The sequence below is a fragment of the Empidonax traillii genome, unplaced genomic scaffold (assembly GCF_003031625.1).
Source record: "Empidonax traillii isolate 1590-97213 ecotype Southwest subspecies unplaced genomic scaffold, ASM303162v1 scaffold15:size5535645, whole genome shotgun sequence".
NCBI lineage: Eukaryota > Metazoa > Chordata > Aves > Passeriformes > Tyrannidae > Empidonax > Empidonax traillii.
Window position 1 is genome coordinate 1,347,170 of NW_020955208.1, and position 21,155 is coordinate 1,368,324.

At 39.8% G+C, this 21,155-nt stretch overlaps 1 protein-coding gene across 1 annotated transcript in view; it reads left to right on the forward strand.

The window, feature by feature from the left end:
* MAST2 (microtubule associated serine/threonine kinase 2) overlaps positions 1-21,155 on the forward strand; it is a 190,905-nt gene that overhangs the window by 67,696 nt on the left and 102,054 nt on the right. Inside the window, exon 4 of the mRNA XM_027893597.1 lies at positions 11,950-11,981. Coding sequence (XP_027749398.1) covers positions 11,950-11,981 — 32 coding nt within the window. The remainder of the gene's footprint in view (positions 1-11,949; positions 11,982-21,155) is intronic.

The following is a 21,155-nucleotide window of genomic DNA, read 5'->3' on the forward strand; positions in this document are numbered from 1 at the left end:
CTTTGCTGTGCTTTTACGTTGTGAAAAATGAAAAAGGGAACCTTATGAAAAGAGCTTTGAACAGGTTGGAACTATTTTAGCAGTTTCCAAATTCTTTTATTGAATTGAAAAATATCAGTTACTACCAAATTCAGCTTTAGAGGAGAATAAATGGGATTAATTCACTTTTTATTTAATTTGCTTTTTGTGGGTGCAATGAATGATCTTACAGGATCTCTTCAGTTCTTTTACTAATCCTTTGTTCTGGCTGCTGAAGTTGCACTTGTGAAAATTTGGTGAGCACCAGTACAGCTTGTGGGTGTCACTGGCTGAGAGAAAACCTTGTGGAAATAGGGATTAATGAGTTAAACATCTAAAGGAAACACACCTAGATTTTTCTTGATGGAGAAGACAACTTCTCATACCAAAGAGCAGAAGTAGATGGTTGCTGTCAGAAAGTTACATCTTGAGTCATTCTTTGCAAGCTATTTGGATTATTTTTTCACAGGTGGTCACTAAACTTTCATATTTTTGGTTGCTTCTTTGTAGTTTGGTCCCTCTCAAACAAAAAATGTAAAAATTTTGGTGAAAGGTCTTAGGTTTGTTTTTTTTTTCATTAGTTACCATCATAAAACTTAAGCATTTGGCCATCCACAGCAAAAATTCTTTGTAGAGAAAGTCCTCTAATTTACATGGCAGCACATCAGAACTGTAACTTCTACTCTGAGAAAAGATATTTAATTGGGGCTGGTTGTTAGCAGGGTGGGATAGGCAAAAAAAAAGTTGCACTGAAACTTGAAAAACAACAATGCTACAAAAAGCACTTTTGTACTTAACTTTGATGAACGGAAACTTTGGCTGTTTGCAGTTTACATGCTGCTTTTTCTTTCCAGTAAGAGTAAGGTGTTTTTTGTAGGTTTTATGAAATGTGTATCAGAGGAGCACAGACTTTGATTCTGGTGTTAGAGGTCTCCTATAGTACATTAAAGGTATCGAGTTAAAAATAACATATTAAAGACTTTTTGACTCCCCAGAAGCTGTTGTGAGCTGAATGCTTTAACCATGCATTGAACTCAACCTGCAAGTGGGAGCAAGGAGATTGATCAGACTGGATTTTGTGAGATCTGTCAGATTGAGGAGAAGTCCCTTCCCAAGACCTTTCTGAGGAAGATCACTGTTTAGTGACAATCTGTGATGAATTTGCAAGTCTTGCAAAGACTTTGGAAATTTCTTCTGCACCCACAAACACAAACAGGAATATACCTTAAACCCTGACTTTGAAGTCAACAGCTGAATGAAAAAAACCCTTGCAGTTCCTTCCAAAATGAGTAGAGGATGAAGGCTCTACAGAAGAGTAATGGTGGTACAGACAGTCCTGAGTACCTGGAAGGCTTTTCCTGGTGATGAAATCAGTGTTTGTTCTGATTTAAGTATGGTAAAGGACACAAGACAAGTTTTAGAGATTGATTAATATCTTTTGTCTCCATGTATTTTCAAGAGGGTCCCTGTTTATAATTTAAATGCAACAGAAGGAGAATCCTAGCCAGAATATGTCTTTGTAATAGAATCAGCTGTTTCTGTCAGTCCATTACAGAGCACTAATCACCCATCAGAACTAAAAGTCATTATGCACAGTCTGCAGTTTCTCAAATCTGTGCTTTGGGAGTGCCTGCCTGTATTTTACCAGTACTTTAATTGGGGATGAATTTTCGTTTACTCTGAAACAGATCTCTTGGCACCGAGTAAGCCTGAATTACCCAACTGGATTAAATGTGAGGCTGTTCAGAAATAAATCTGTGAAAGATGCTTAGATGTATCCCATGCTTTCTCACAGGAGAAATCTTAGTGATCCAAAAACTTTTAGTTCACGTTTGCAGAATTTGGGCTATACATATAGGACAGGACTGGATGTGGTCACTTAAAAATGTGGCCAGGGATGTTGTAGGTCAGTTCCTGTGGTTCCCAGCTCTCCTCTCTTTCATTTTGAAAGCAATAGATGCTGTTTTGTGAGAGATGTTCTGCCTCCTCCAAGCATGAAGATTGTCTTGCATGCACCAGGATAAAACTTGCCCCACACTCAGTTTAACCTGTAAATAAATCATGGATTTGACTCAGCACCACTTTATGGTTTCCCACTTTTTATTCCACCATAGAGCATTGACACATGTGGACATGACAGGCACCTGAATTTAAGATAGTCCAAGATTATAGTTTTAAAATTAGGGTAAGGTGGGTGGTTCTTGCAGTTCTATCTCACCAAAACAGAGAGGACCATTGAATTGCCTTTGTTTGTTTGTTTGTCTTTATGGTTAATTTAAATATGCCTAAGCAGATAAAATACCTCTTTAAAAGTATGTGTGAAAGAGATAATAGGAAAGCATCTTCCAATTTAATATTTGGTATTTGTTCCAATGGAAGTGCTGTTTTTCAGAACTAATTATAAAAAAAATTGTGTCAAAAAGGCTTTGTGTTATAACTCTGAAGTGAGTCCCCCTAAGTGTATAATCACCTTTGTACTTCTAGGGGATGAATTTGTCTTCCTGTACACATAATACAAATGTAAAACTTCTGTGGCTGTTTGCTTTTTCTGTAAAGAAAATATTTATTGTCTGGGAGTGAAACAACTGAGCCCTTTCTTCCATCACTTCTGTCAAGGGATTGTGTTCCAGTTTTTAGCTCAGCAGACGTCAGCAATATCAGAGACTATTCACTTCTAAGGGCAGAAAGAGAAGTTAAAATTCTGTTGTCTGGCCGGCATCTCTTATTCCAAATTTTCCCGTGGTGCTCAGCATGTGGAGTTCTTCACTGAGTGGGTGATAGCCTGTAACTGTTCCTTTGCAAAAAAAAAACCAGGAGCCTCTTTGCCTGTTTTTGTGAGCAGCAGTGATTTGAGAGGGGTAAGCTCAAGTGCCTCGTGCAGCTCAGCTGAGCAATGAAAAATTACATCTGCTTGTTCTGTAAGTAATGTCCAGCCAGAGCAGATGTAATTAACTACTGAACTTAATGGATGCCTCGTGAGGTTACAGATGCTATCAGTCATAAACTAGATGAAGGCAAGGGGGCTCTATATGCTTGGAATTCCTTTTAGGACTAATTACTAAATATCTTTAAAATTGATTGCTTATGCTTTCAATTTCTGAGAGTGTTTTCACGTGATCTGTTGTGGAATGGACTTGCTGCATCTTTGGAACAGGATGGGAGACACCTTCATTGCTGAAGGTTTTTGTGGAACAAAAAATTCTTTGTTCCCCAGAACTTTCTCCCAGAACTTTACTATTACTTGGTCTAATTTCAGGGCTGGCCAAGCTGTCCGACGAGACTGGTCTGACGCAGATTTTTTTTTTTTTTTTTTTTTTTTTTTGTTCTAATTTAGTTGAGAAATAAACAAAGATAAAATCCTGTTGATGTGCCACAAGCATTAACCTAACGTCGACAAAGCAGTTGCAGACACAGGGAATGCCTCTCAAGAAAACTAGCCAAATTTAATTTCTGCCTGCTCTGGAGGGTCAGTGAGAAACCAGCCTGACAGAATAGACAGAACCCTATGGACTGTTTTAAGAGACTTGCTGCTGATGTTAATATTGAACTGACCATGTACCTTTTCTTGCTTCAACTACAGTGTTGAAGAATGTCCAGTTTATTTCAGTATAATACAATGGCAATGTATTTCAATATGGTTTTTTTGTTAATCTTTTGTTCACAGTCTGTGTTAACAATGCACTGAATGGATATGAGCTGATGAGCCTGTCCAGGAGCTTTTGTGGGATGGACGTAGTTTTATATAACTTCTACTTGGGATGAACCAAAAGGGTCCCCAAACTCACCAAAATTATGTTGGGCTTGATTATTCAGTTTTAAGGGATGTTTAAAGAGTTTTATGGATAAGTTTGGTGGTCAGGTAGCCTTGATGACAGCTGTTAATTCCTCTAAAAACAACCTTTTAAGGAGTAGACATATCTATAGTAGAAATATCAAGTGACTTTATCATGGTTTAATATTAGTATGAGCCATCAAGGGGGAGAATAAAACTGGATTTGTTAATTTTGTAATGCTCTTGGCATTTTTAGCAGCTGTGACTCTTTCCTTGTGATCGTTGCATGCCCAGTCTTGAAGGAATTTTTGGTGCAAGTCAAGACAGAGTAATTTTAAGAGCGGTTTCTAACAATAGCATTACAGCTGCAGTCCTGGCTGGCTCCAAGATGACACTCTTCTCTGCATTTTCCAAAATTTTGCCCAACATGACCTTTTGACTTAAATTTCTGAAACTGGCGCCGTCTGACAAAATGAAAGAGAATTTGGAACAGTCGCTCCCATTATTTTGGACGGCGGTTCAAGGCTGGGCTGGCTCTTTCACACATCAGGAATCTGCTTCGTGGCCTTGTAAAACTAGAATTAAGTAATGAGGAAGATTAATGAGCTGTCTAAGCTGTGGGCTTTATTCTTCTTAATATTCCTTCTCCCTTAGGCTAATTTGTGCAAAAATAAAATACACATAAGGAAGATTTGCAGCATTTATTAGAGGTGTTGTTTATCAGGTTCCAAAGTATACATTTTATTTATAGAGGACTAACCCACATCTTGCTTTTTATTTTGTTGATCCACACACACATTTTGGGTAGCTGTTATTGTTTATTTCAGGGGATAAGTTATCATAATAGTCTTCTGGAGCTACTGCTGTTGTAATTTATGGGTTACCTGTTAGGAGAGCAAATTCACCTTTTTTTCCTCTGTGCTGTTTTTTCTGTGCTTCCACTCCACAGCTAGGACTCTGGGTTGCAAAATTCCCACTGTAATATTTAAATTTGCCTTTGCCTGGAAATGAAATTACATCTTACAAACATTCTTTTATGTGCTTTTTATCACTTAAAGGTAACTTTGGCAAATGTATTTGAAGAAGGCTGCTGCTATGGTTGGGGTTTTTTTTTGTTGTTGTTGTTGTTTTTTTTTTTAACCTTGAGGAAAACAATCAAGTTGATAATAAATTAGTTTGTTGATGTCTAAGAATTGACCAGCTGAGCTACTGTACCCCAATTCTCCATCTGACCAGGGATCTCAGAGGTTGTCTCGCATTTTCAGATACCACCCACTGTTTAACCTCACCTGAAAAGCTTGGGATCAAATATGAAAAGAGCCATTGTCTTTGCTATGGAAAGAAAGAGGTTGCTGCTTGACTGATGGCATGAAATGAGAGTGACCTGAGCTCCTGGTCCCCAGTAACAGAGATGGGAATGAATCCTGTGGAGGAAATGAGAGGTGGAAAACTTTGAGTTATTCATTGCTGTGGCCCTTGAGGGATGTGTGGGTGCCACCCTGCCCTGGGCTGTGGAAGCTGCAGCTCAGCTGTGGCAGGTGGCTTTTTCCTGGGGCTGGGCAACTCCCCATTCAGCCCTTGGGAATGTGGTTTGCATCCGCTGTTTTTGTTTGTCCTCTGCCCGTCCAAGCCATGACGTGTTTGTTACCGTGAGCAGATCCCGTCCGGCCTGTGGTGTGATGTGTAATGTTGTATTTTGGGCTTGAAAACATGATGTAATGTACAAAATATGGAATAGACACCCCAGCTGACTGAAATATATATATATATATGTAAATGGGAGTGGGCACTGAAAATATTCTGAGGAAAGTGTGAATTCTTGCCTGTTTTGAGATGTATTCTGGAATTATTTTAGGTCAAGGAACCAAAAGCTTAAATCTTATGGAAAGCTCTGAGGTTAAGTGATATGAAAGGTTAGTGGGCAGCTTCTGGATGCATTTATTCTTGACAGGTTAATGCACAGATGTGACCTGGATCCTTAGCTTTGCTTACAAAGGAATAACTTTCTGTTGCCCAGGCAGAACGGCTGGCAGGGGAGGGAAAATAATTTGCTGTGTTTGAGAATTTTGCTTAAAAGTTTAAAGGGCTTTTAGCTTTATTTCCTTTTGCAGTAACTCCAATTTGAAATAAATCCAAAGGCTTTTTATTTTGCTGACTAGGAAGGGATTTCTAAGCTGAAGAGGAGAGAAAAGGCTGGAAGATCTAAAAACATGAAATGCATCATTGGCTGATTCGTGACCTGTGGGTTGGAAGACTGATCTATCCTGAATATTTAGAGAAATAGGGCTGCCTGTAAGTTAAACAGCTGAGAGGTTTTTTTCCCTCTTTGGTTTTATATGTTAATGCACTTTGCAAATGGCATTTTTACTGGCATGCAACTTCTGTTGGGGTAGAGAAGCTACTCCAAACAGGAAATTTAATTTGCTTTGAACTTGTAGTATGTTTAGGGTAGCTCTGGGTGAACAGGTAGTCAACACTGTTGTCTATTCTGTGCCACACACACGTTGTCCTGAAGGCTGTGGCACTTTGTCACCGAGAAGGTGAGTTTTCTTAGGAAAAGGGGGTTCCAGGCAGTTTGGCTGGTACTGGGAATATGGGAAAATGCACTGGGACTAAGCCATCCATGGCAACCCATGAATTTGTGTGATGGCAAACATAAATTCAGTAGAGTGCAGAGAAAGGTCTGGGAGTTAAACCCCGTGTCCTCTGAATATTTTGAGTAGTATTGGCAAGAGCTTGGGTATTCGTTTTCTATATTTTAAGTATCACCGTAGCTGAGCAGATGATCTAACAGTATGATCCTGAATTTAGTTTCTTAAAAGTCAGTAAATTGTAGAAAATATCTGTGGCATATTCCATAGGTTAATCTGACCTTCAGTGCAGATATGGTTTTGGTGATGCTGTTTAATAAAATTCTTCACTGATGAGTTTGGAAAACAAGTTCAGATGTAATCATTTCTAGAAAGAGAAATTGAGAAGTGCTGTATTTAATAACCATTTACAATGATATGGTGAAAAGAAGGAAATTATTTTTCCTGACAGATTCTGATAGGAGAAAGAGAAGCTTATTGTGGGGCGGGTTTCTTTCTTTTTTCTTTTCTTTTCCTTTCCTTTCCTTTTTTTTTTTTTTTTTTTTTTTTTTTTTTTTTTTTTTTTTTTTTTTTTTTTTTTTTTTTTTTTTTTTTTTTTTTTTTTTTTTTTTTTTTTTTTTTTTTAAGTCACCGTGAAAAATTCCTTCCTGTTAATCTGATGGATGGATTACAGTTTGCCCTTGCACGGCCAGTTGTACTTTCCATCAGAACTGGAGATTCCAACCCTCATTATATCATTTCTGTAATGCAAATGGTTATGTATAGAAGGAGATTTAATTAATCCCCTGCTGGTTGGTAGTATACCCTAAAGCAAACATAGTCAGCAAAGGAAAAAAAAAATTAAAACACCAGTGCGTGGTACCAGGTCACTGACTGTCAGTGGAATTTCATCATCTGTGAAATATTAACTTATTAACTGAAACGTATTTACTCTCATAGCTGTAAAAATATTTGTCTATTGTCCCAGCTGATGATAGCGAAGCTACCTTGCAAGAACCCAAGGTCAGAGGCAATCTCAGGAATCGTGCTGTCTGCTCTGGCAACAATCTGGAACATCCTGTGCAGAGATGGTTCTCACTTTAATTTGCAAGGACTCCATTTAAGCTGCCATCAGTGCACACTCCAGCATCCAACTTTGCCTGTGGGGCTGTGCCATATGCGCAGCTCCGCGTTCAAGGACAAATTACAAGACTGAGAGGAAGTGACAAATCTGAGTGATGGGCTCCTGGTTTTTTCACACTTTCGTAACATAATGTGTCTGTTTAAACGGTGTGGGCTGTGTTGCAGGTCAAGGCACAGATAGATTTCCAGGCTTCATTTCAGTGTGCACGCACCTGTGCAAAGAGCCAGCAATCTTTCTGCTGCTGCCTGAAACGTTCCTGTTTTCAGATGCAGTTTCGGTATCTGAAAGCTGACAATTGAATACATTTTTCAGTATCTATGCACTAAGCAATATATTATGTAAACAGGGAAAGTGATGTTTGACTTGGCCAGTGTATTTTCCCTCCTAGCTTCTTTGCTGCCTCAAAAATAAGGATTCAGTCTCGTCAAACCTGAACTGTAGCACGATACGGTGTCCAACTGACTTTATATCCTCATGATCTGAGGTGATAAAAGGAAACAAATATAAGGAGCTCTTTTGAAGGCAGGTATTTGAATCTGCTTTTTATGAATTCCACAATGCTGAATTTCTTTCCCAAGATCCATTTTTAACTACTTGTCTGAAAATTTGCTGCTCCTTTTGTCATGTAGAGATCAAGTTGCATGTTTAATAATTATGCCTTGGAATATGGAACTGATACAAAAAAAATTAACTTTCAGAACAGTCTGTTCTTGTCATTTGGGCACTGCAAGATTTAATACACTCTTTATTTTTTAGGATCTGTGGAAATAGTTCTTTGTTTCCCCTTCTGAAAGTTCTGTGTGAATAATGTGCACCAATCTTTTAAAATGTTCTTGTGCTATTTAGCACTTCATATAAATCAAATATAAATGTAAGCCTCTATTTTAAGGGTTGTATTGTTGACCTAGAGAGCAGGTGGCATGGGGGCTGGCTGAAGTAATAATGGTAATATAAATATAGCTACTGGCAGCACAAGTGCTCGGGGAGGCAGATGTGCTGTCGGAAGGGGCAGTTCAGAATCTTGCATGTTCATGTGTTGTTCTCATCAGAAGGGTGGTCTGAAATGAAAAATGTCCTTTAGGATAAACTGGCTTATTGAAAGGATTACAGCTGCACCCCGTAAATAGTGTTTCAGACCAAGTAGTCACAGCTCAGCACTCTTTTATTAGTTATCTCCCCTCTTCAAATGTGATTTATTTTTTCGGGATACATGGACATATCATGCCAAACTCCATTATGGTATGCATCATATCACACCACCTCCCTCATAATTTACTAACTAAAACATTTAATCTGTTCTATAAAACTGATTCTGAGTAGAGCGTAACCTTTGTAGGGAAGTGCTTGTGAAATGCTGTTGGGCTTTTGTATTTTGCACAATTATTGAATCGTTGTTTTTGTAGCGCTGCTTCAATATGTTTGAAACTACCCTGTTATGTCAAGATGTAACCTCTCGGTTTGTCCCACTGCACATGTTAGTGTTGAGCCATCTTAAGACACGGCTGAGTCCCCACCCTGTGAGTGGATCCCCATCCCTGGTTGGCATTTCCATTGTCTGCTGGATCCCTTGGAGACCTTGCAGTGTTCTCCTGACTGTTTAGGTGCCCTGAAACAGGCCATCAGCTGTCTGCAGTCTGCCTTCTCCTTCCTTCCATCTCCAGGCCTTTTCTTTCTGGGATGTGACCTTTTCAGACACCAACTCACCGTAGATTTGGGAAAAGCAGAGGGTGTCATTGCGCTGCTTGCGGCTGTGGAACATCCAGCTCCGACACTTTTGCCTTGGCCCCGCTGTTCATGGTCTGGTTTGGGGGATTGTAGGTGCTGTGTTGCCAGCCCCGCTTTGGAGAGGCAGAAAAGGGTGAGGAGCTGGGAGGGTTCTGCCTTGGCATCTCTCCAGAGGACAGGAAAGGTGCTGTGGAGATCGGGACAGGGCTTGCTGTATCGTTGTTAGGGTTTTTGAAGGGGATTTTAAGACTAATATGAAATGAGGCACTAGTGGAACAACAGGTATAAAAATTGATTGTTTTGATTGTGCTCTTTGTTGTCAAGACCACGGTGGTATTAAATGTGAGCTGGTGCCTATTGATCCCACAGCTGCACTGTGTTTGTCAAGGTGGAGCTGCAGAAGGGAGACAATTGCAACATGGATAGGATAATATTTCAGTTGCTTTGAGATGTCATCTGCTAGGACTTGCTTCCTTCCTCGCTTGTGAACTCAGCTGATCACAGTTTTCAAAGGCACAAAGCTTTCAGGAGCAAAGCCCAGGGCAGTCCTCCTTCCAACCTTGCAGGCATTTAATCCTGAATTGCCTATATTATAGGAAGTGTTAAAGGTAATAATTGTGTGAGTAAAACAAGCGTTCAGGAGAGGAAGGGAAAGGATTTATCCATTCCTGTTCCTGGACCATGTTTCTTGTGGTGTTATGTCTTTAAGTCACCATTACTGGAGCTGTGCTGCTGCAAGGGAGTGTTCTCTAAGTGACTTTTCAGCCCTAATGACTAGAGCAAAACTTGTAAAAATGAACCATAAAAGCTAAAAAAACCCCTAGAAGGTAGATGAAGAGACTTAAAGGTCACTGTTTTGCTTTTTCAGCCAGTACCATGAAATTCCAGAGCTTTATACATTCATTCTGAAAATTTCTGGGGCTGTGTTGGAATAAATAGAAATATATAATTTGAATGGAAAAACTGCCCTCTGCCAAAAGATGCCATCTTCTTTCAAGGGGATAAATTAAATACAGCTGCTCATGTGATGTAAGAGATGTGTAAATTCTATACTATCTACAAAAGCAGAATAATATATAACACCTATATCTTACCTATTTATTTATCTATCCATTTGCAGTGGCAAAAAGCTGCCATTGCTACGTAGGCTTCATGGTTGGAAAGAAATTCTTCCTAACAAATGAAAGTGGAAGAAGTACCTTTTTTAGAATATAAACCACACAACCTGTTATAGATGCTAATGATTTATTATCTTAGGCACTTGAAGTGTTTTGATTAGATCTTGACAAGTTTGTCTGATGACAGGAATTTATTTCTCGATGCTGTAAGCTGTCAGCCTTGTGATAATTCACACATGAAATTTTCTTGGTACTGTTAAACTGTAATGAAATTTCAAATTGTGGAGAACTCAAAAAGAATAACAGCCTGTTTAAGATTGATTTGTTTATTGATTTATTACTTTTAGTGGCTGTAACTTTTTGGTATCTTTGAAAAACTTGCAGGCAAGCCCCAGGCATTACTGACCAGACCAGTCACTGAGTGTCAATAACACAGTCATGTCAGTCAGGAACGGTGTAACGAAAGACAGTGATTTTACCAGATTTTTATGGATTTATTTTTTTTCCTATTGACTTTTTTTTCCCCAAAAATTTCAGCAAAAACGCTGATTTTTTTAATTTTTATTTTTATATTTTTATTTTTCCTTAGAATGGATGAAAAACACAGCACGTAGATCCTGACAGCCAGCTGATACTGGCTGTGCTGGCACTTGCTGTGATCAGCCGAGGCGAAGCAGCCCGGGATCAGCGGGGGCTTGTCCAAGGTCTCTCCCGGCAGGGGAAGATTTTAGGGGCAAAAACCCAAAAACCGTCAGGGGAAGATTTTAGGGATAAAACCCAAAAACCGGCAGGGGAAGATTTTAGGGATAAAACCCAAAAACCGGCGAACGGCCGCGGCTGCCACCTGGCGGCGACCCTCGGGAGCGCAGCCCCGCCCGGCCGCCGCATCCAGAGCCGGGAGCGGGCGCTCCCTCGGGATGTCGCGTCCATCGCCGGGGTGCTCGTGGGCTGAATAAAAACCTTCAAAAGAAAATAAAAGCTGAAAAAAAAAAGCTTAACACTCCTCTCCCCCCCACACCCACCCCCCTCCACCCGCCCGCCGTCTGCCTTTGCTGGTGCTGCCGAGCTGCAGAACGGTGCCGACGAGGGGCAGTTGTGTTTGGCCTCGGATTTTTTTTTGTGATGATACATAACACAAGGATGGTTTAAAAAAAAACAAACAAAAAACAAACACCAAACCAAACCCCCAAAAACCATTCCCTTACATTAATTCTTCCTTTTGGTGAGATTGTGAGGCCACTCTGCGTTCCACACTTCTGGAAGTGGTTCGGTCTGATGCTGATGTGCTATGTAGGACAGAATTAATTACTGCCTTATCTGTGCTTAGGCTTGAATTTCAAAGTTATGCGTGCTCTGTTGAGTGCTTGTGATTTTTGTGACTGCAAAGGCAATGAATGTTTAGACAAAATGAGCGACTTTTGTACCCCAAACTGTGCTCTGTGAATGTGCAGCAGCAGTGCTGTGCAGTTCTGCACTGAGCATGCGCTGGGAAGTGCCCAGCTCTTTATTAATTTCACCTCAGTCGTTTATTGATAAATAAATTAGCAGTATATAATAACAAGTAAAAATTAACTCAGGTTTTCATTCTTATTTTTCTTCCAGAAAGAGCTCAGTCTCCCCAGAAGAGGAAGCTTGTAAGTATAATTATTCTTTATTCATGCCTTGGTTTGTTTTGAGCATATATGGCTGTTCAGTTGTGGAAGTAATTTAGATGGGCAGATGCTCTGTTTTCTCTGTTAGCATTTTTAAGAATCTGTCATGCTCTTGGAAACAGCTAGCTTGGATTTCTCTGAGACTGAAGCCTCTATTCATTTCCTTAAGTGTAGTAGGAAAAATAGTAGTAGTGTAAGCTTACTTCTAATTACCAGCTTGAGCTGATCCTGATATGGAAGTAGCTGTGGTGTTGAGTGTTGCTGCACTGACATCGCTGAAGTGACTCCAGAGGAGTCACTGATTATTTATGTGATATGGACAACTTTGATCACTGTTCTTCAAACAGTCTGTTGACAGAAGTCTAAGCACACAGCTCCTGGGCCGTGCAGGTCAGCTGTTTGTGGAGCAGGCAGTCTAATAGAGGTGTTTCAATTAAGTAGCACATGCTGGGAAAAGTGGGCTTTTAAAAATGTGCTTTAAGCAAACAGCAATTTTTTAAAATGCATTATGATGTCTAAAGAGTTTTAGTGAACTAATTTGTGTTTCAGGGGTATTACAGAGCTTAGTTTCTGCCATGATTACAGATTTATGGCGGAAGAAATTGCATTATTGATTGCATTACATAAAAGAGAAAGCTTCTGTCCTGCCTGCTGTTGCATTATGATTTAAAATTGTTTCCCAAAGCTTGTGGACTGTGGACATGAAGCTCACAAAAGCATATGTAACCTTTCTTCCTCAGGTTTCTGGTTCTAATGCGAAATTATTTTCAGCCTTCCAATGTAAGCTATCCCCTTTGTGTAAGAAACAACGTTTGGAAAATGCTGTGTAGTGCCAGTGATTCAGGGCTGGACAATACAACAGATCAAAAGGTCTTTTTTTTTTTTTTTTTTTTTTTTTTTTTTTTTTTTTTTTTTTTTTTTTTTTTTTTTTTTTTTTTTTTTTTTTTTTTTTTTTTTTTTTTTTTTTTTTTTTTTTTTTTTTTTTTTTTTTTTTTTTTACAGTCAGGCATGACCAGACCTTTTTGTTTAGTTCATATGACAATGATAAACCAGTCAGGGAGTTATTTAAAGAACATGAAGCACTGACTGGTTTGGGGTATTTTTTTTTTTTAACCAGTATGCCTCAAAGGCTGGCTTAACGAGATTTGAGAGGTTTCTAAGACAGGTGGTGTTCATCATTTGAAGATTATGAAGGTTCTTTGATCAAATAGTGGAGCAGTGAGTTACCAGTAAGTCTTTTGTTAATGTAACTTAGATATTTTTGCACAAAACTTTTGGAATTGAAACTGAGGATGCTGGAAATATTCCCTTCCCTCATGCCAGTCTGGAGGTGGGTATGACGCAAAACTATTTATGTGTTTTCATTTGAAATATCTGAGATGCAAATGAAGTGCTTCCTAAGTGTGTAGTGTTTTAGTTACTAGTAACTAAACCAAATGACTGAATCTTTTATTTCTATTGACTTAACGCCTTCAGTTTTTATTCCTTGACTTTTCTTCCACAAGTGAATGCCTTTTAAGCCATCATTATGTGAAGAAATTTAACAACCTGTGTCAAGAAGATCCAGGCCATAAATCTTAAGCACAAGGTTGCAGCTATTAGTGAGATTGAAACTCTATGAAGAATTGAAATGTGTTAAGTTTGTTGCCTGTGTTATCTAGTTCATTACTTGCTTGTGGTATCTGGAATTACAAGTCAAGTACCAAGTGGAGTCAAGAACCAAATGATTTCTTGTTGTTTGAAAAGTTTAACTTTTAAGAAATGAGTAGTGCATTGGACTGATATAAATTCCATATATATATATATAATTGGTATAAATGCCAGTATATACTGCTTGTATTGATGCTGTACTATTAAGTGTAAAGGCTCACTGAAAAGGGACCTGTGGAATTGATGTCCATGATTTTCATATCCCAGTATCAGAATACTTACTTGGTTTAAAAAAAACTCCACTTAGTCTTTGAAGTAGGAATTAGAGATATTTATATCAGGGGAATAATTATATATGTGTATATATATGGTAAAAATATACATATACTATGTAGAAATTTGTTGAACCGTTCTGTCGAGAAGGACAGATAACAACTGTAAGCAGTTCACAATTCTTCTGGAGGCTTTTCATCTGCTGTTCACTGAATCAACAGTGAACCTCATAAATAAAAATAAATTCTGAAAGTAAAATTTATTCTGAAAAGCTGCTGTTGTGCTGTGGCTGATGAGTAGGGATAGTTATGGATGTAGCTACGTCCTGATTCATTGACTGTCAGTCATTGACTTTTGTTCACCGACAGAAGCAGACGCAGGAATTGACAGGAGGATGAAGTATCTGGCTTGGAGCCAGGAACCCTCAAGAGGTGCATCCATTTGCTGCACAAACCCCAGCCTTTGCAGCAGTTCAGTGGCAACTGTTTTATATACAAACATCAGCCCCTCAGCAATTTTTTTATGTGCTAGTTTGGATGGGGTGCACTTACTACTGTAGAAAAATAATATTTGGGGAGGAAGTTTTTGTTTTACAGCCAGCCAGAAGCAGAATGAAGACTTGATTATTGCTGCTTTCTTGGTGATTACTTCAGTTGACTGTCGAGTTAGAAAGGTTTTAGCCTGTGGATTAGTTCAGGTATTTGTCATTGCTGAATGGAGAAGGATGAGCTTTTCCTGGCAATGCTTCTAACTTTTTCTTTGTTTGACTCTCATTGCTTCATATTTCCTGGGTCAGTATGAGTAGTCTCTGTTTTCCTGCAGGGACTGATTGTAAGCATGGACAACAACAGTTGCTGTGCTTATTTGTGCTCAGGAAAAGGAGTGGAGTTACTTGTCTCAATATTTTTGTCAGGAGAGCATGAGCAGTTTTCCTAAAGAAGGAAATTCATCTAAGGAAGGTCTTGGGTAGAAGGTGAAGAGAATGAATGGTGGGATAGAGCCTGTGAAATCTGTTGATGAGTGGCTCTGTTTCCATATTAGCAGAAAGGAGTACAGGCACAGTGTCAAGGATGGCTTTGTCCTTAAATGTCTTGCAGTCTTATTTTGAAATAATCAGCACAGAGTGAGCAGACATGTAAAACAGATGGGGGAATTGTATGCAGGGTGACATTAAAAGAAATGCCTACTTATTTAGATACAATTTTGTTGTAAATGTGCTTAAAGTGTTTGTGTTTCTATAGGGGAGTTATGTTTAATACACTAAAGGAAATAATACTCAGCTGAGTTGTAGGCTGCTAAGAGGTTGAATTGTATGAGGAAAGGAACAAGTAGTTATATTCTGTCTCTGGTGTGGTTCAGTAATCAGAGTTCAAAGTTTTCCTTTAATGAATTATGCATATAAATGTATTGGTTATGTTTTTCCCCGTGCTTTGTTCACAAAAGAAATCATTACCATTCATGAATATTTTCTTTAATTTCAAATAGCGAACGCGGAGTGATAGACCCAAACTTTGATCTCCAGCCTATTAGTGGAAGTGGTTTAATTATTTTCAGCCATTAGCCTGTTGTGTTCTTTGGGAGCTACATCGTGTACAGAGATGAGGTTTTTGTATTGTTGGCTTCAGCTTTCCCATGGTTTCGATGTGCACCTGCACGTGGAGCCTCGAAAGGACAGAGGTGGGGACTGTGCAGCAAGAGGAGGTTGGTGATGCAGCTCCTCTGTGTGCTCATGGGTTTAACAGCAGTTCAGCATCCAAAAGGCCAGGCTGCAAAGTGCAGTTCTCACTGTGGCTGCAGGATGCACAGCCCCAGCCCGCAGCTCGCTGCTTCTTCTGGTTGCTCCTCAGTCGCCAAATCCAGTTGGGGTTGCACTTGAGCCGTCTGGTTTCTTCTTCAGTACCCCGTTAATAAGAAATGAATAATAAATGTAGTTGTTTATAACGTGAACTTCATTGACTTCTTCAGGCTTTTTAGTGAAAAGTGTGGGTTTATGTTGGAAATCCTCGTGGTTTCTAAGGCAGGGTTCACTCGTGTGGGCTGCTGTAATTTTTGGGCTATCTATCTAAATGAGTAATTTGCTAAAGAGGAAATATGGCTTTCCCTCATTATATCTGAATTTGAAAAGAGTGATTCCCTCAGCAAACTAAATTTGCTAAACCAGTTTTTAACTTCAGATATAAGTTGTTTTTGTTAATTCTTTCCTGCTATCAATGATCTGTATGAAATATACTTTTAAACTCTGTGTACAAATGGAGAAAGAACATGGAGGCATAAGAAACATGAAAAAAAAAGATTTGATACAGAGTATGTCCAGTAAAAATACATATTTATATGAATCAAATATTACAGACCTCTATTTTGATGGTGATAGGTGCTGGTAAAAAGTAGTATTTACCTTATATTTTTATGTCTATCTCTATGAAATATGGTAAGCAACATAACAGTGTTTGCTAAAGACTTGTGCAAGCCTTTTATGGTGGTTTTTATGCCTTCTAATTGCTTTTTAAGGCAGTTTATGTCCACTTTGGGACTTGTTTTCTCTTGTTCTCTCTTCCTCCTTCTCTGCACAACCCTTCTACTTACAAACCTCTGAAGGGTCTTAGTTTCTCCAGCCCTAGACATTTCCGAGGGTGTTTCATTAAACAAATCTTCATCATAATTTGTTAAACTTACTCCCAGCTTCCTGACAGTAAAATAACACACAAACACACCAGGGAATTTCTTTGGGAGGATGTGCTGAATTACGTGTATTCTTTTTAATGTTTAGACCTTGAAAACAACATCAAGTTTGATGGCAGGAAAGAAAATTCCTGGCCTTTAGTGCTGGTTTATGTCTTTGTGTTGACATGCTCAGGTGCTGTGGGAATTTCTTCTGTATCTGCAGAGAAATGGAGTGCATCATTCTGTTCTTGCTCATCTTGGCGGGTGAGCGTTTCTGCTGGTGATGGATCGATGCCGTTTCCCTGCCAGGAGCAAGTGCTGTTGCCCCAAGGGTGGGGAAGCCAAAGTGTTGGAAACGGATGAAAAATGGTTCTGAGAAGGAGAAGGGAGTTGTGCTACTTTGGCACCCTGTTCTGACTTGGATCTGGAAATAAAGCAAGCAATAATGCCTCCAGTCGATGATTTCTGCTTGTGGTGCTTTTTATAGATGGAGAGAGAAAGAGGTGGCCTCTTCTGACCACCCCGTCCTTCTCAGAGTGCGTAGCAGCAGCTCACAAGCAGCGGATCAAAAATAACCTGCTGCTCTTAAGCTGATCCGTGGGGCTGGCTCTGGGGGTGGAACCTGCCAAATTATTCTTGGGGGGCTCCGTAGCAGTGTTGCTGTTGGTGTATTAGGCTTTAAAAATAATTTGAAAGCATTGTTTCTGTAAGAGAATGATCTGGTGAATTAGGGGGATTTTAGTGTTGTGTAAAGACTGTAATCTCGGAGACAAAGAATTTATGGAGGCTTTCATCAAGGATTTAAAAGTGGAAAAAGTCTTTCGTGCCGTTCTTATTATCCAGTTTCCACTACTTCATCCAGGTTCTCATTTAAAGAGCATAATAAAATTACACATAGCATACCAAATTTGTACCTTCTGGAGCTTGCTGTGCTATCTTACTCAGAAGGCACAGTGTGGGGGGGCAGGGGCTCTGGCTGTGTAGGGAACAGTCACGCTGGTCCTTACCCCTGAGCCTGGGCACTCTGTTTTCCTGAGCAGCTGTAGCTGTTGAGAGGTTTGGGATTCTGTGGTGTGGGGCACTGTGATTAGAATCATGGGAGGGTCTGAAGATAGGAGTTGTCACCTGGAGTTTGACTTGGTTGATGAGCAGTTATGAGTGTCAGTCTTCATCTGCCTAAATACACTCTTTTAACACTTCGAAGTCTATCAGAGACAGATACTTGGGAATTTTCTGGGGAGGAAATCGCATGTTTAGAAATACACGCTTAAAAAATGTTGGATGTTATTTGGGAAGGTTTTGTTAATAGCATGAAATTGATTTTGAGCTGATTGAAGTTGCCGTTTTCAAGCCAAACTGCCAGACTCGCACTGTGAGGGAACATTGTCTCCCAGTGAAAGTGTTCCCCATTCCCCCCTCCCTCCCCAGTATCCGACTCCCCAGGCTGCTGCTCTGTTTTCAGTGCTGGAGTCCGTGAATTTTGTAGCCGAAACCCAGCTTGGGAGTTGGGGGAAGGATGTTTCCAAGATTAAAGTTGTGCCTGTCGTTCAGGGGATTGATTCCTGCACAGGGGCTGGTTCACGTGTTCCCCGCCGGCCGGGAGCAGCTGCTCCTCGCACACCGCCCGCCGGTGACTCTGCCAGGGCTTTGGGTGGGAGCAGTGGCTCTGTTCCTGCCGCCGTGTGAGTTTCCAAGCTGCTCTCTGAGATTTCCTGCCAGAATCCTTTCAAGTGTGCCATCGCTCCCTCCGGCTTTCCGCTTTCCTTCGGGTTTGGTGAGCGCGGCTGCTCCCGCTCCTTGGAGCCCACGAGAAGTTGGTCTCTGATTTGCTGTCGGGACCACATTGCTGGCTGTGTGACAGGTCAGATGGCCACTCTGTGTCCTGGGCTCGTCGGCACCTTCTTCCTTTCGTCCTGGTGGGCTTCGTTTCCTCTCGCTGGATGCCGCGAAGAGACTCGCAGGAGATTTTAAATTTTTTTTTAATTTATTTATTTTTTAATTTATTTATAAATAATTAGGTTTTTGACATGAGCCGTGCGATTAATCTGGACCGTTACTGAGCTCCCGAGGTCTCTCTGATGCTGGGGGTGTATGAAGAGCTTGGAATTGGACTGATTGTTGTGTGCTCTGCGTTGGAGTGATAACGGTGGGCTCTCCTTCCCGGCTCTAAGCCTCTTATGCTGGGAAGAGGCGCAGTGTATCAGCACAATGATGAAAAGGAGGAAACAGAGGCTTGGAGCCCCATCTCTGCGGATCCAGTAAGGACTGTAGCGAAAAATTAATTGCACCTAAACATTTCCAGTTGAATCTTATGAAGAAAAACCAGCCAGAGTTTTCTGTGGCCAATAGGCGTTGCTTTTATTTGTTGGAACTTTATCCGTCATGCTTATTTGGAAATTTCATTTGGAAGCTTTAACATTTTACTTTTGTGGAGTATTTGCCACAGATAGCCAAAAAATGATTTGGCTTTCTATAGCCAAAAAAGAGCAATGTTTAAATATTTATAGCTGGGGTACATTGTGGTTAGGTTTTGTAACAAGCATTAATGTAGTAAAATTGAGTGTTTGTAACTCTGTCTTTCTAGTCTTATCACTCTTCAGATTTAAAAAGCACTTTTAATAACCTGCCAGAAAGGTGTCACAGGGCTCAAAGCTTCAGAAACCTTGGCTACCATTATTATCTTTTAAAATTAAGAATGTTGTAGAAGACTTCTAAGATTTGAAGCAAAAAGTCTTTACCTTCTAGAAATACATTGCTACATGCATTTCTATATATGGAATTCAAACAAACAATTCCTTTTTAATGCTTGTGTCCTTTATAAAAGCTTTGAAATCTGCTAATGAAAACTGCTGTTCATGATGTTTGTAATTACATTTATTGTTTCTACTAGGTAAAATATTAAAGAAATTGTGTATTTAATACAATGTTTATAAGTAGGGGAGCTTAAATGAATCTATCCCATAGTCAGTGGAGGGAGGAGCAGGGTAAGAGGCAGGCTTAACCTTTTCTGTCTGCCCACTGTAAAGCTCATCAGCTGTTTAAGCAGAGATTGCTAGTGGGGAGGATTTCCAGTATGTAAAGGTTACTTGCTGATAAGTATTTGGATTCATTAGGAAATCTGAAGCAAGGAACATGAACAAACATGCTTGACTTCAGCACTTTAAGTGTAAAATATCTGAATTCTAAACAAAACTGAAGCGGGCTCCAGATTTCCATTCTTCTCACTTTTACGAAGAGAAACTTTTTTCAGCCCTCAGTCAAAAAATCAAAGTTACAGGTGTAAGAGCAGAGTGGCACTAGCTTGTATTCTAACACAAAAGAACACTTCATAATACCAAGATTTGTAAGTTAACTTTTACTTTATTTCTAGCGAAGGACGTCTCATCGTGTATAGTTCAATAAAGTAGGTGTTAGAACCCCTGCTCTGTGTTTCTGTAGAAGTCTGTTTGCAGCTTTTGGAAAAGCAGCTGCCTTGAGACATTTTCTGTGCTCTCTGTGTGTACAAATGTGTGTTGGCTGCTACCCCTGCAAAAAGCAGGACAGTTCACAGAGCTGGGCGTGAGCGTCCTCAGCTGCAGTCCCGACGCTACCAGGGGTGTGCTGTGGACATGTCACTTAACCTCTTCGTGCCTCAGTTTCCCCACTGCTAAAATTTAAGAATTAAAGCCATTTTGCAGTGCTGCTTTCAGGCTTAATGAGTTGTTATTCTAAAACGCTGTCACTGCTAAGTGTTGTTTTCTAGTTGAATGGTTTGTGTAATTCATATTTTCACAGCTGGGTATTTCTGTTATTGCCACAGCTGTGGTATGACCACGGCTCCCAAATTGGAAAGGCTGTGATACAAATGGTCCGTGTCTGTCACTGGTGCCATTATCAATTTGTTCTTTTTTCTCAGTTAAATGTTTTAGATTAAAGATGGACAGTGGTGCATATTCCAGAAAGCCTGGAAATCACCACAAAGAAGGATTTGGATAATTCCAGATTGGAAGATTTTTGTAGTGGAAAAATAACATTGAATAGATATTAAATTGAATGAAAAAATACATTTTGATTTGGATGATAATGGAAAGCATGACTTTTGACCACTTAGTTTATTGCATTTATCGAGAAGATATAACTTGTGTTTTGGAAGTATCTTTTTTTTATATATAATCGAAACAAAAAATGTGATATTGACCCTGATTTTTTTTTTTTTCTACTGTGGTACCTTGTCAGAATCTCCTCTCCTTTGTACTCCCACTGCCGAGGAAATGAGGTTCATCAGCACATGTTCTCTCCTACATCTGCTCCAGGTCTGCAGCATCTTAAATTCCCATTTAGTGCTGACTGTGCACTTGTTACTTCTCCTCTAGTATTTTACCTGAACTCACAACCCCAGAGCAATCCATCTAGTCCGTGCTACAGCCATCCTTTTCAGTGGAGGTAAGGAAAGGTGTCAACCAGGAATTGCTAATGGTTTGGTGTTGGCATAACCATCTGTGAACTTAACAGCTTTATAGTTTAAGAGAATAACATCTAACAGAAGGGAACAGCCTTGTAGTCGTAATTTACTTACAGCCATTCAGTGTTCAA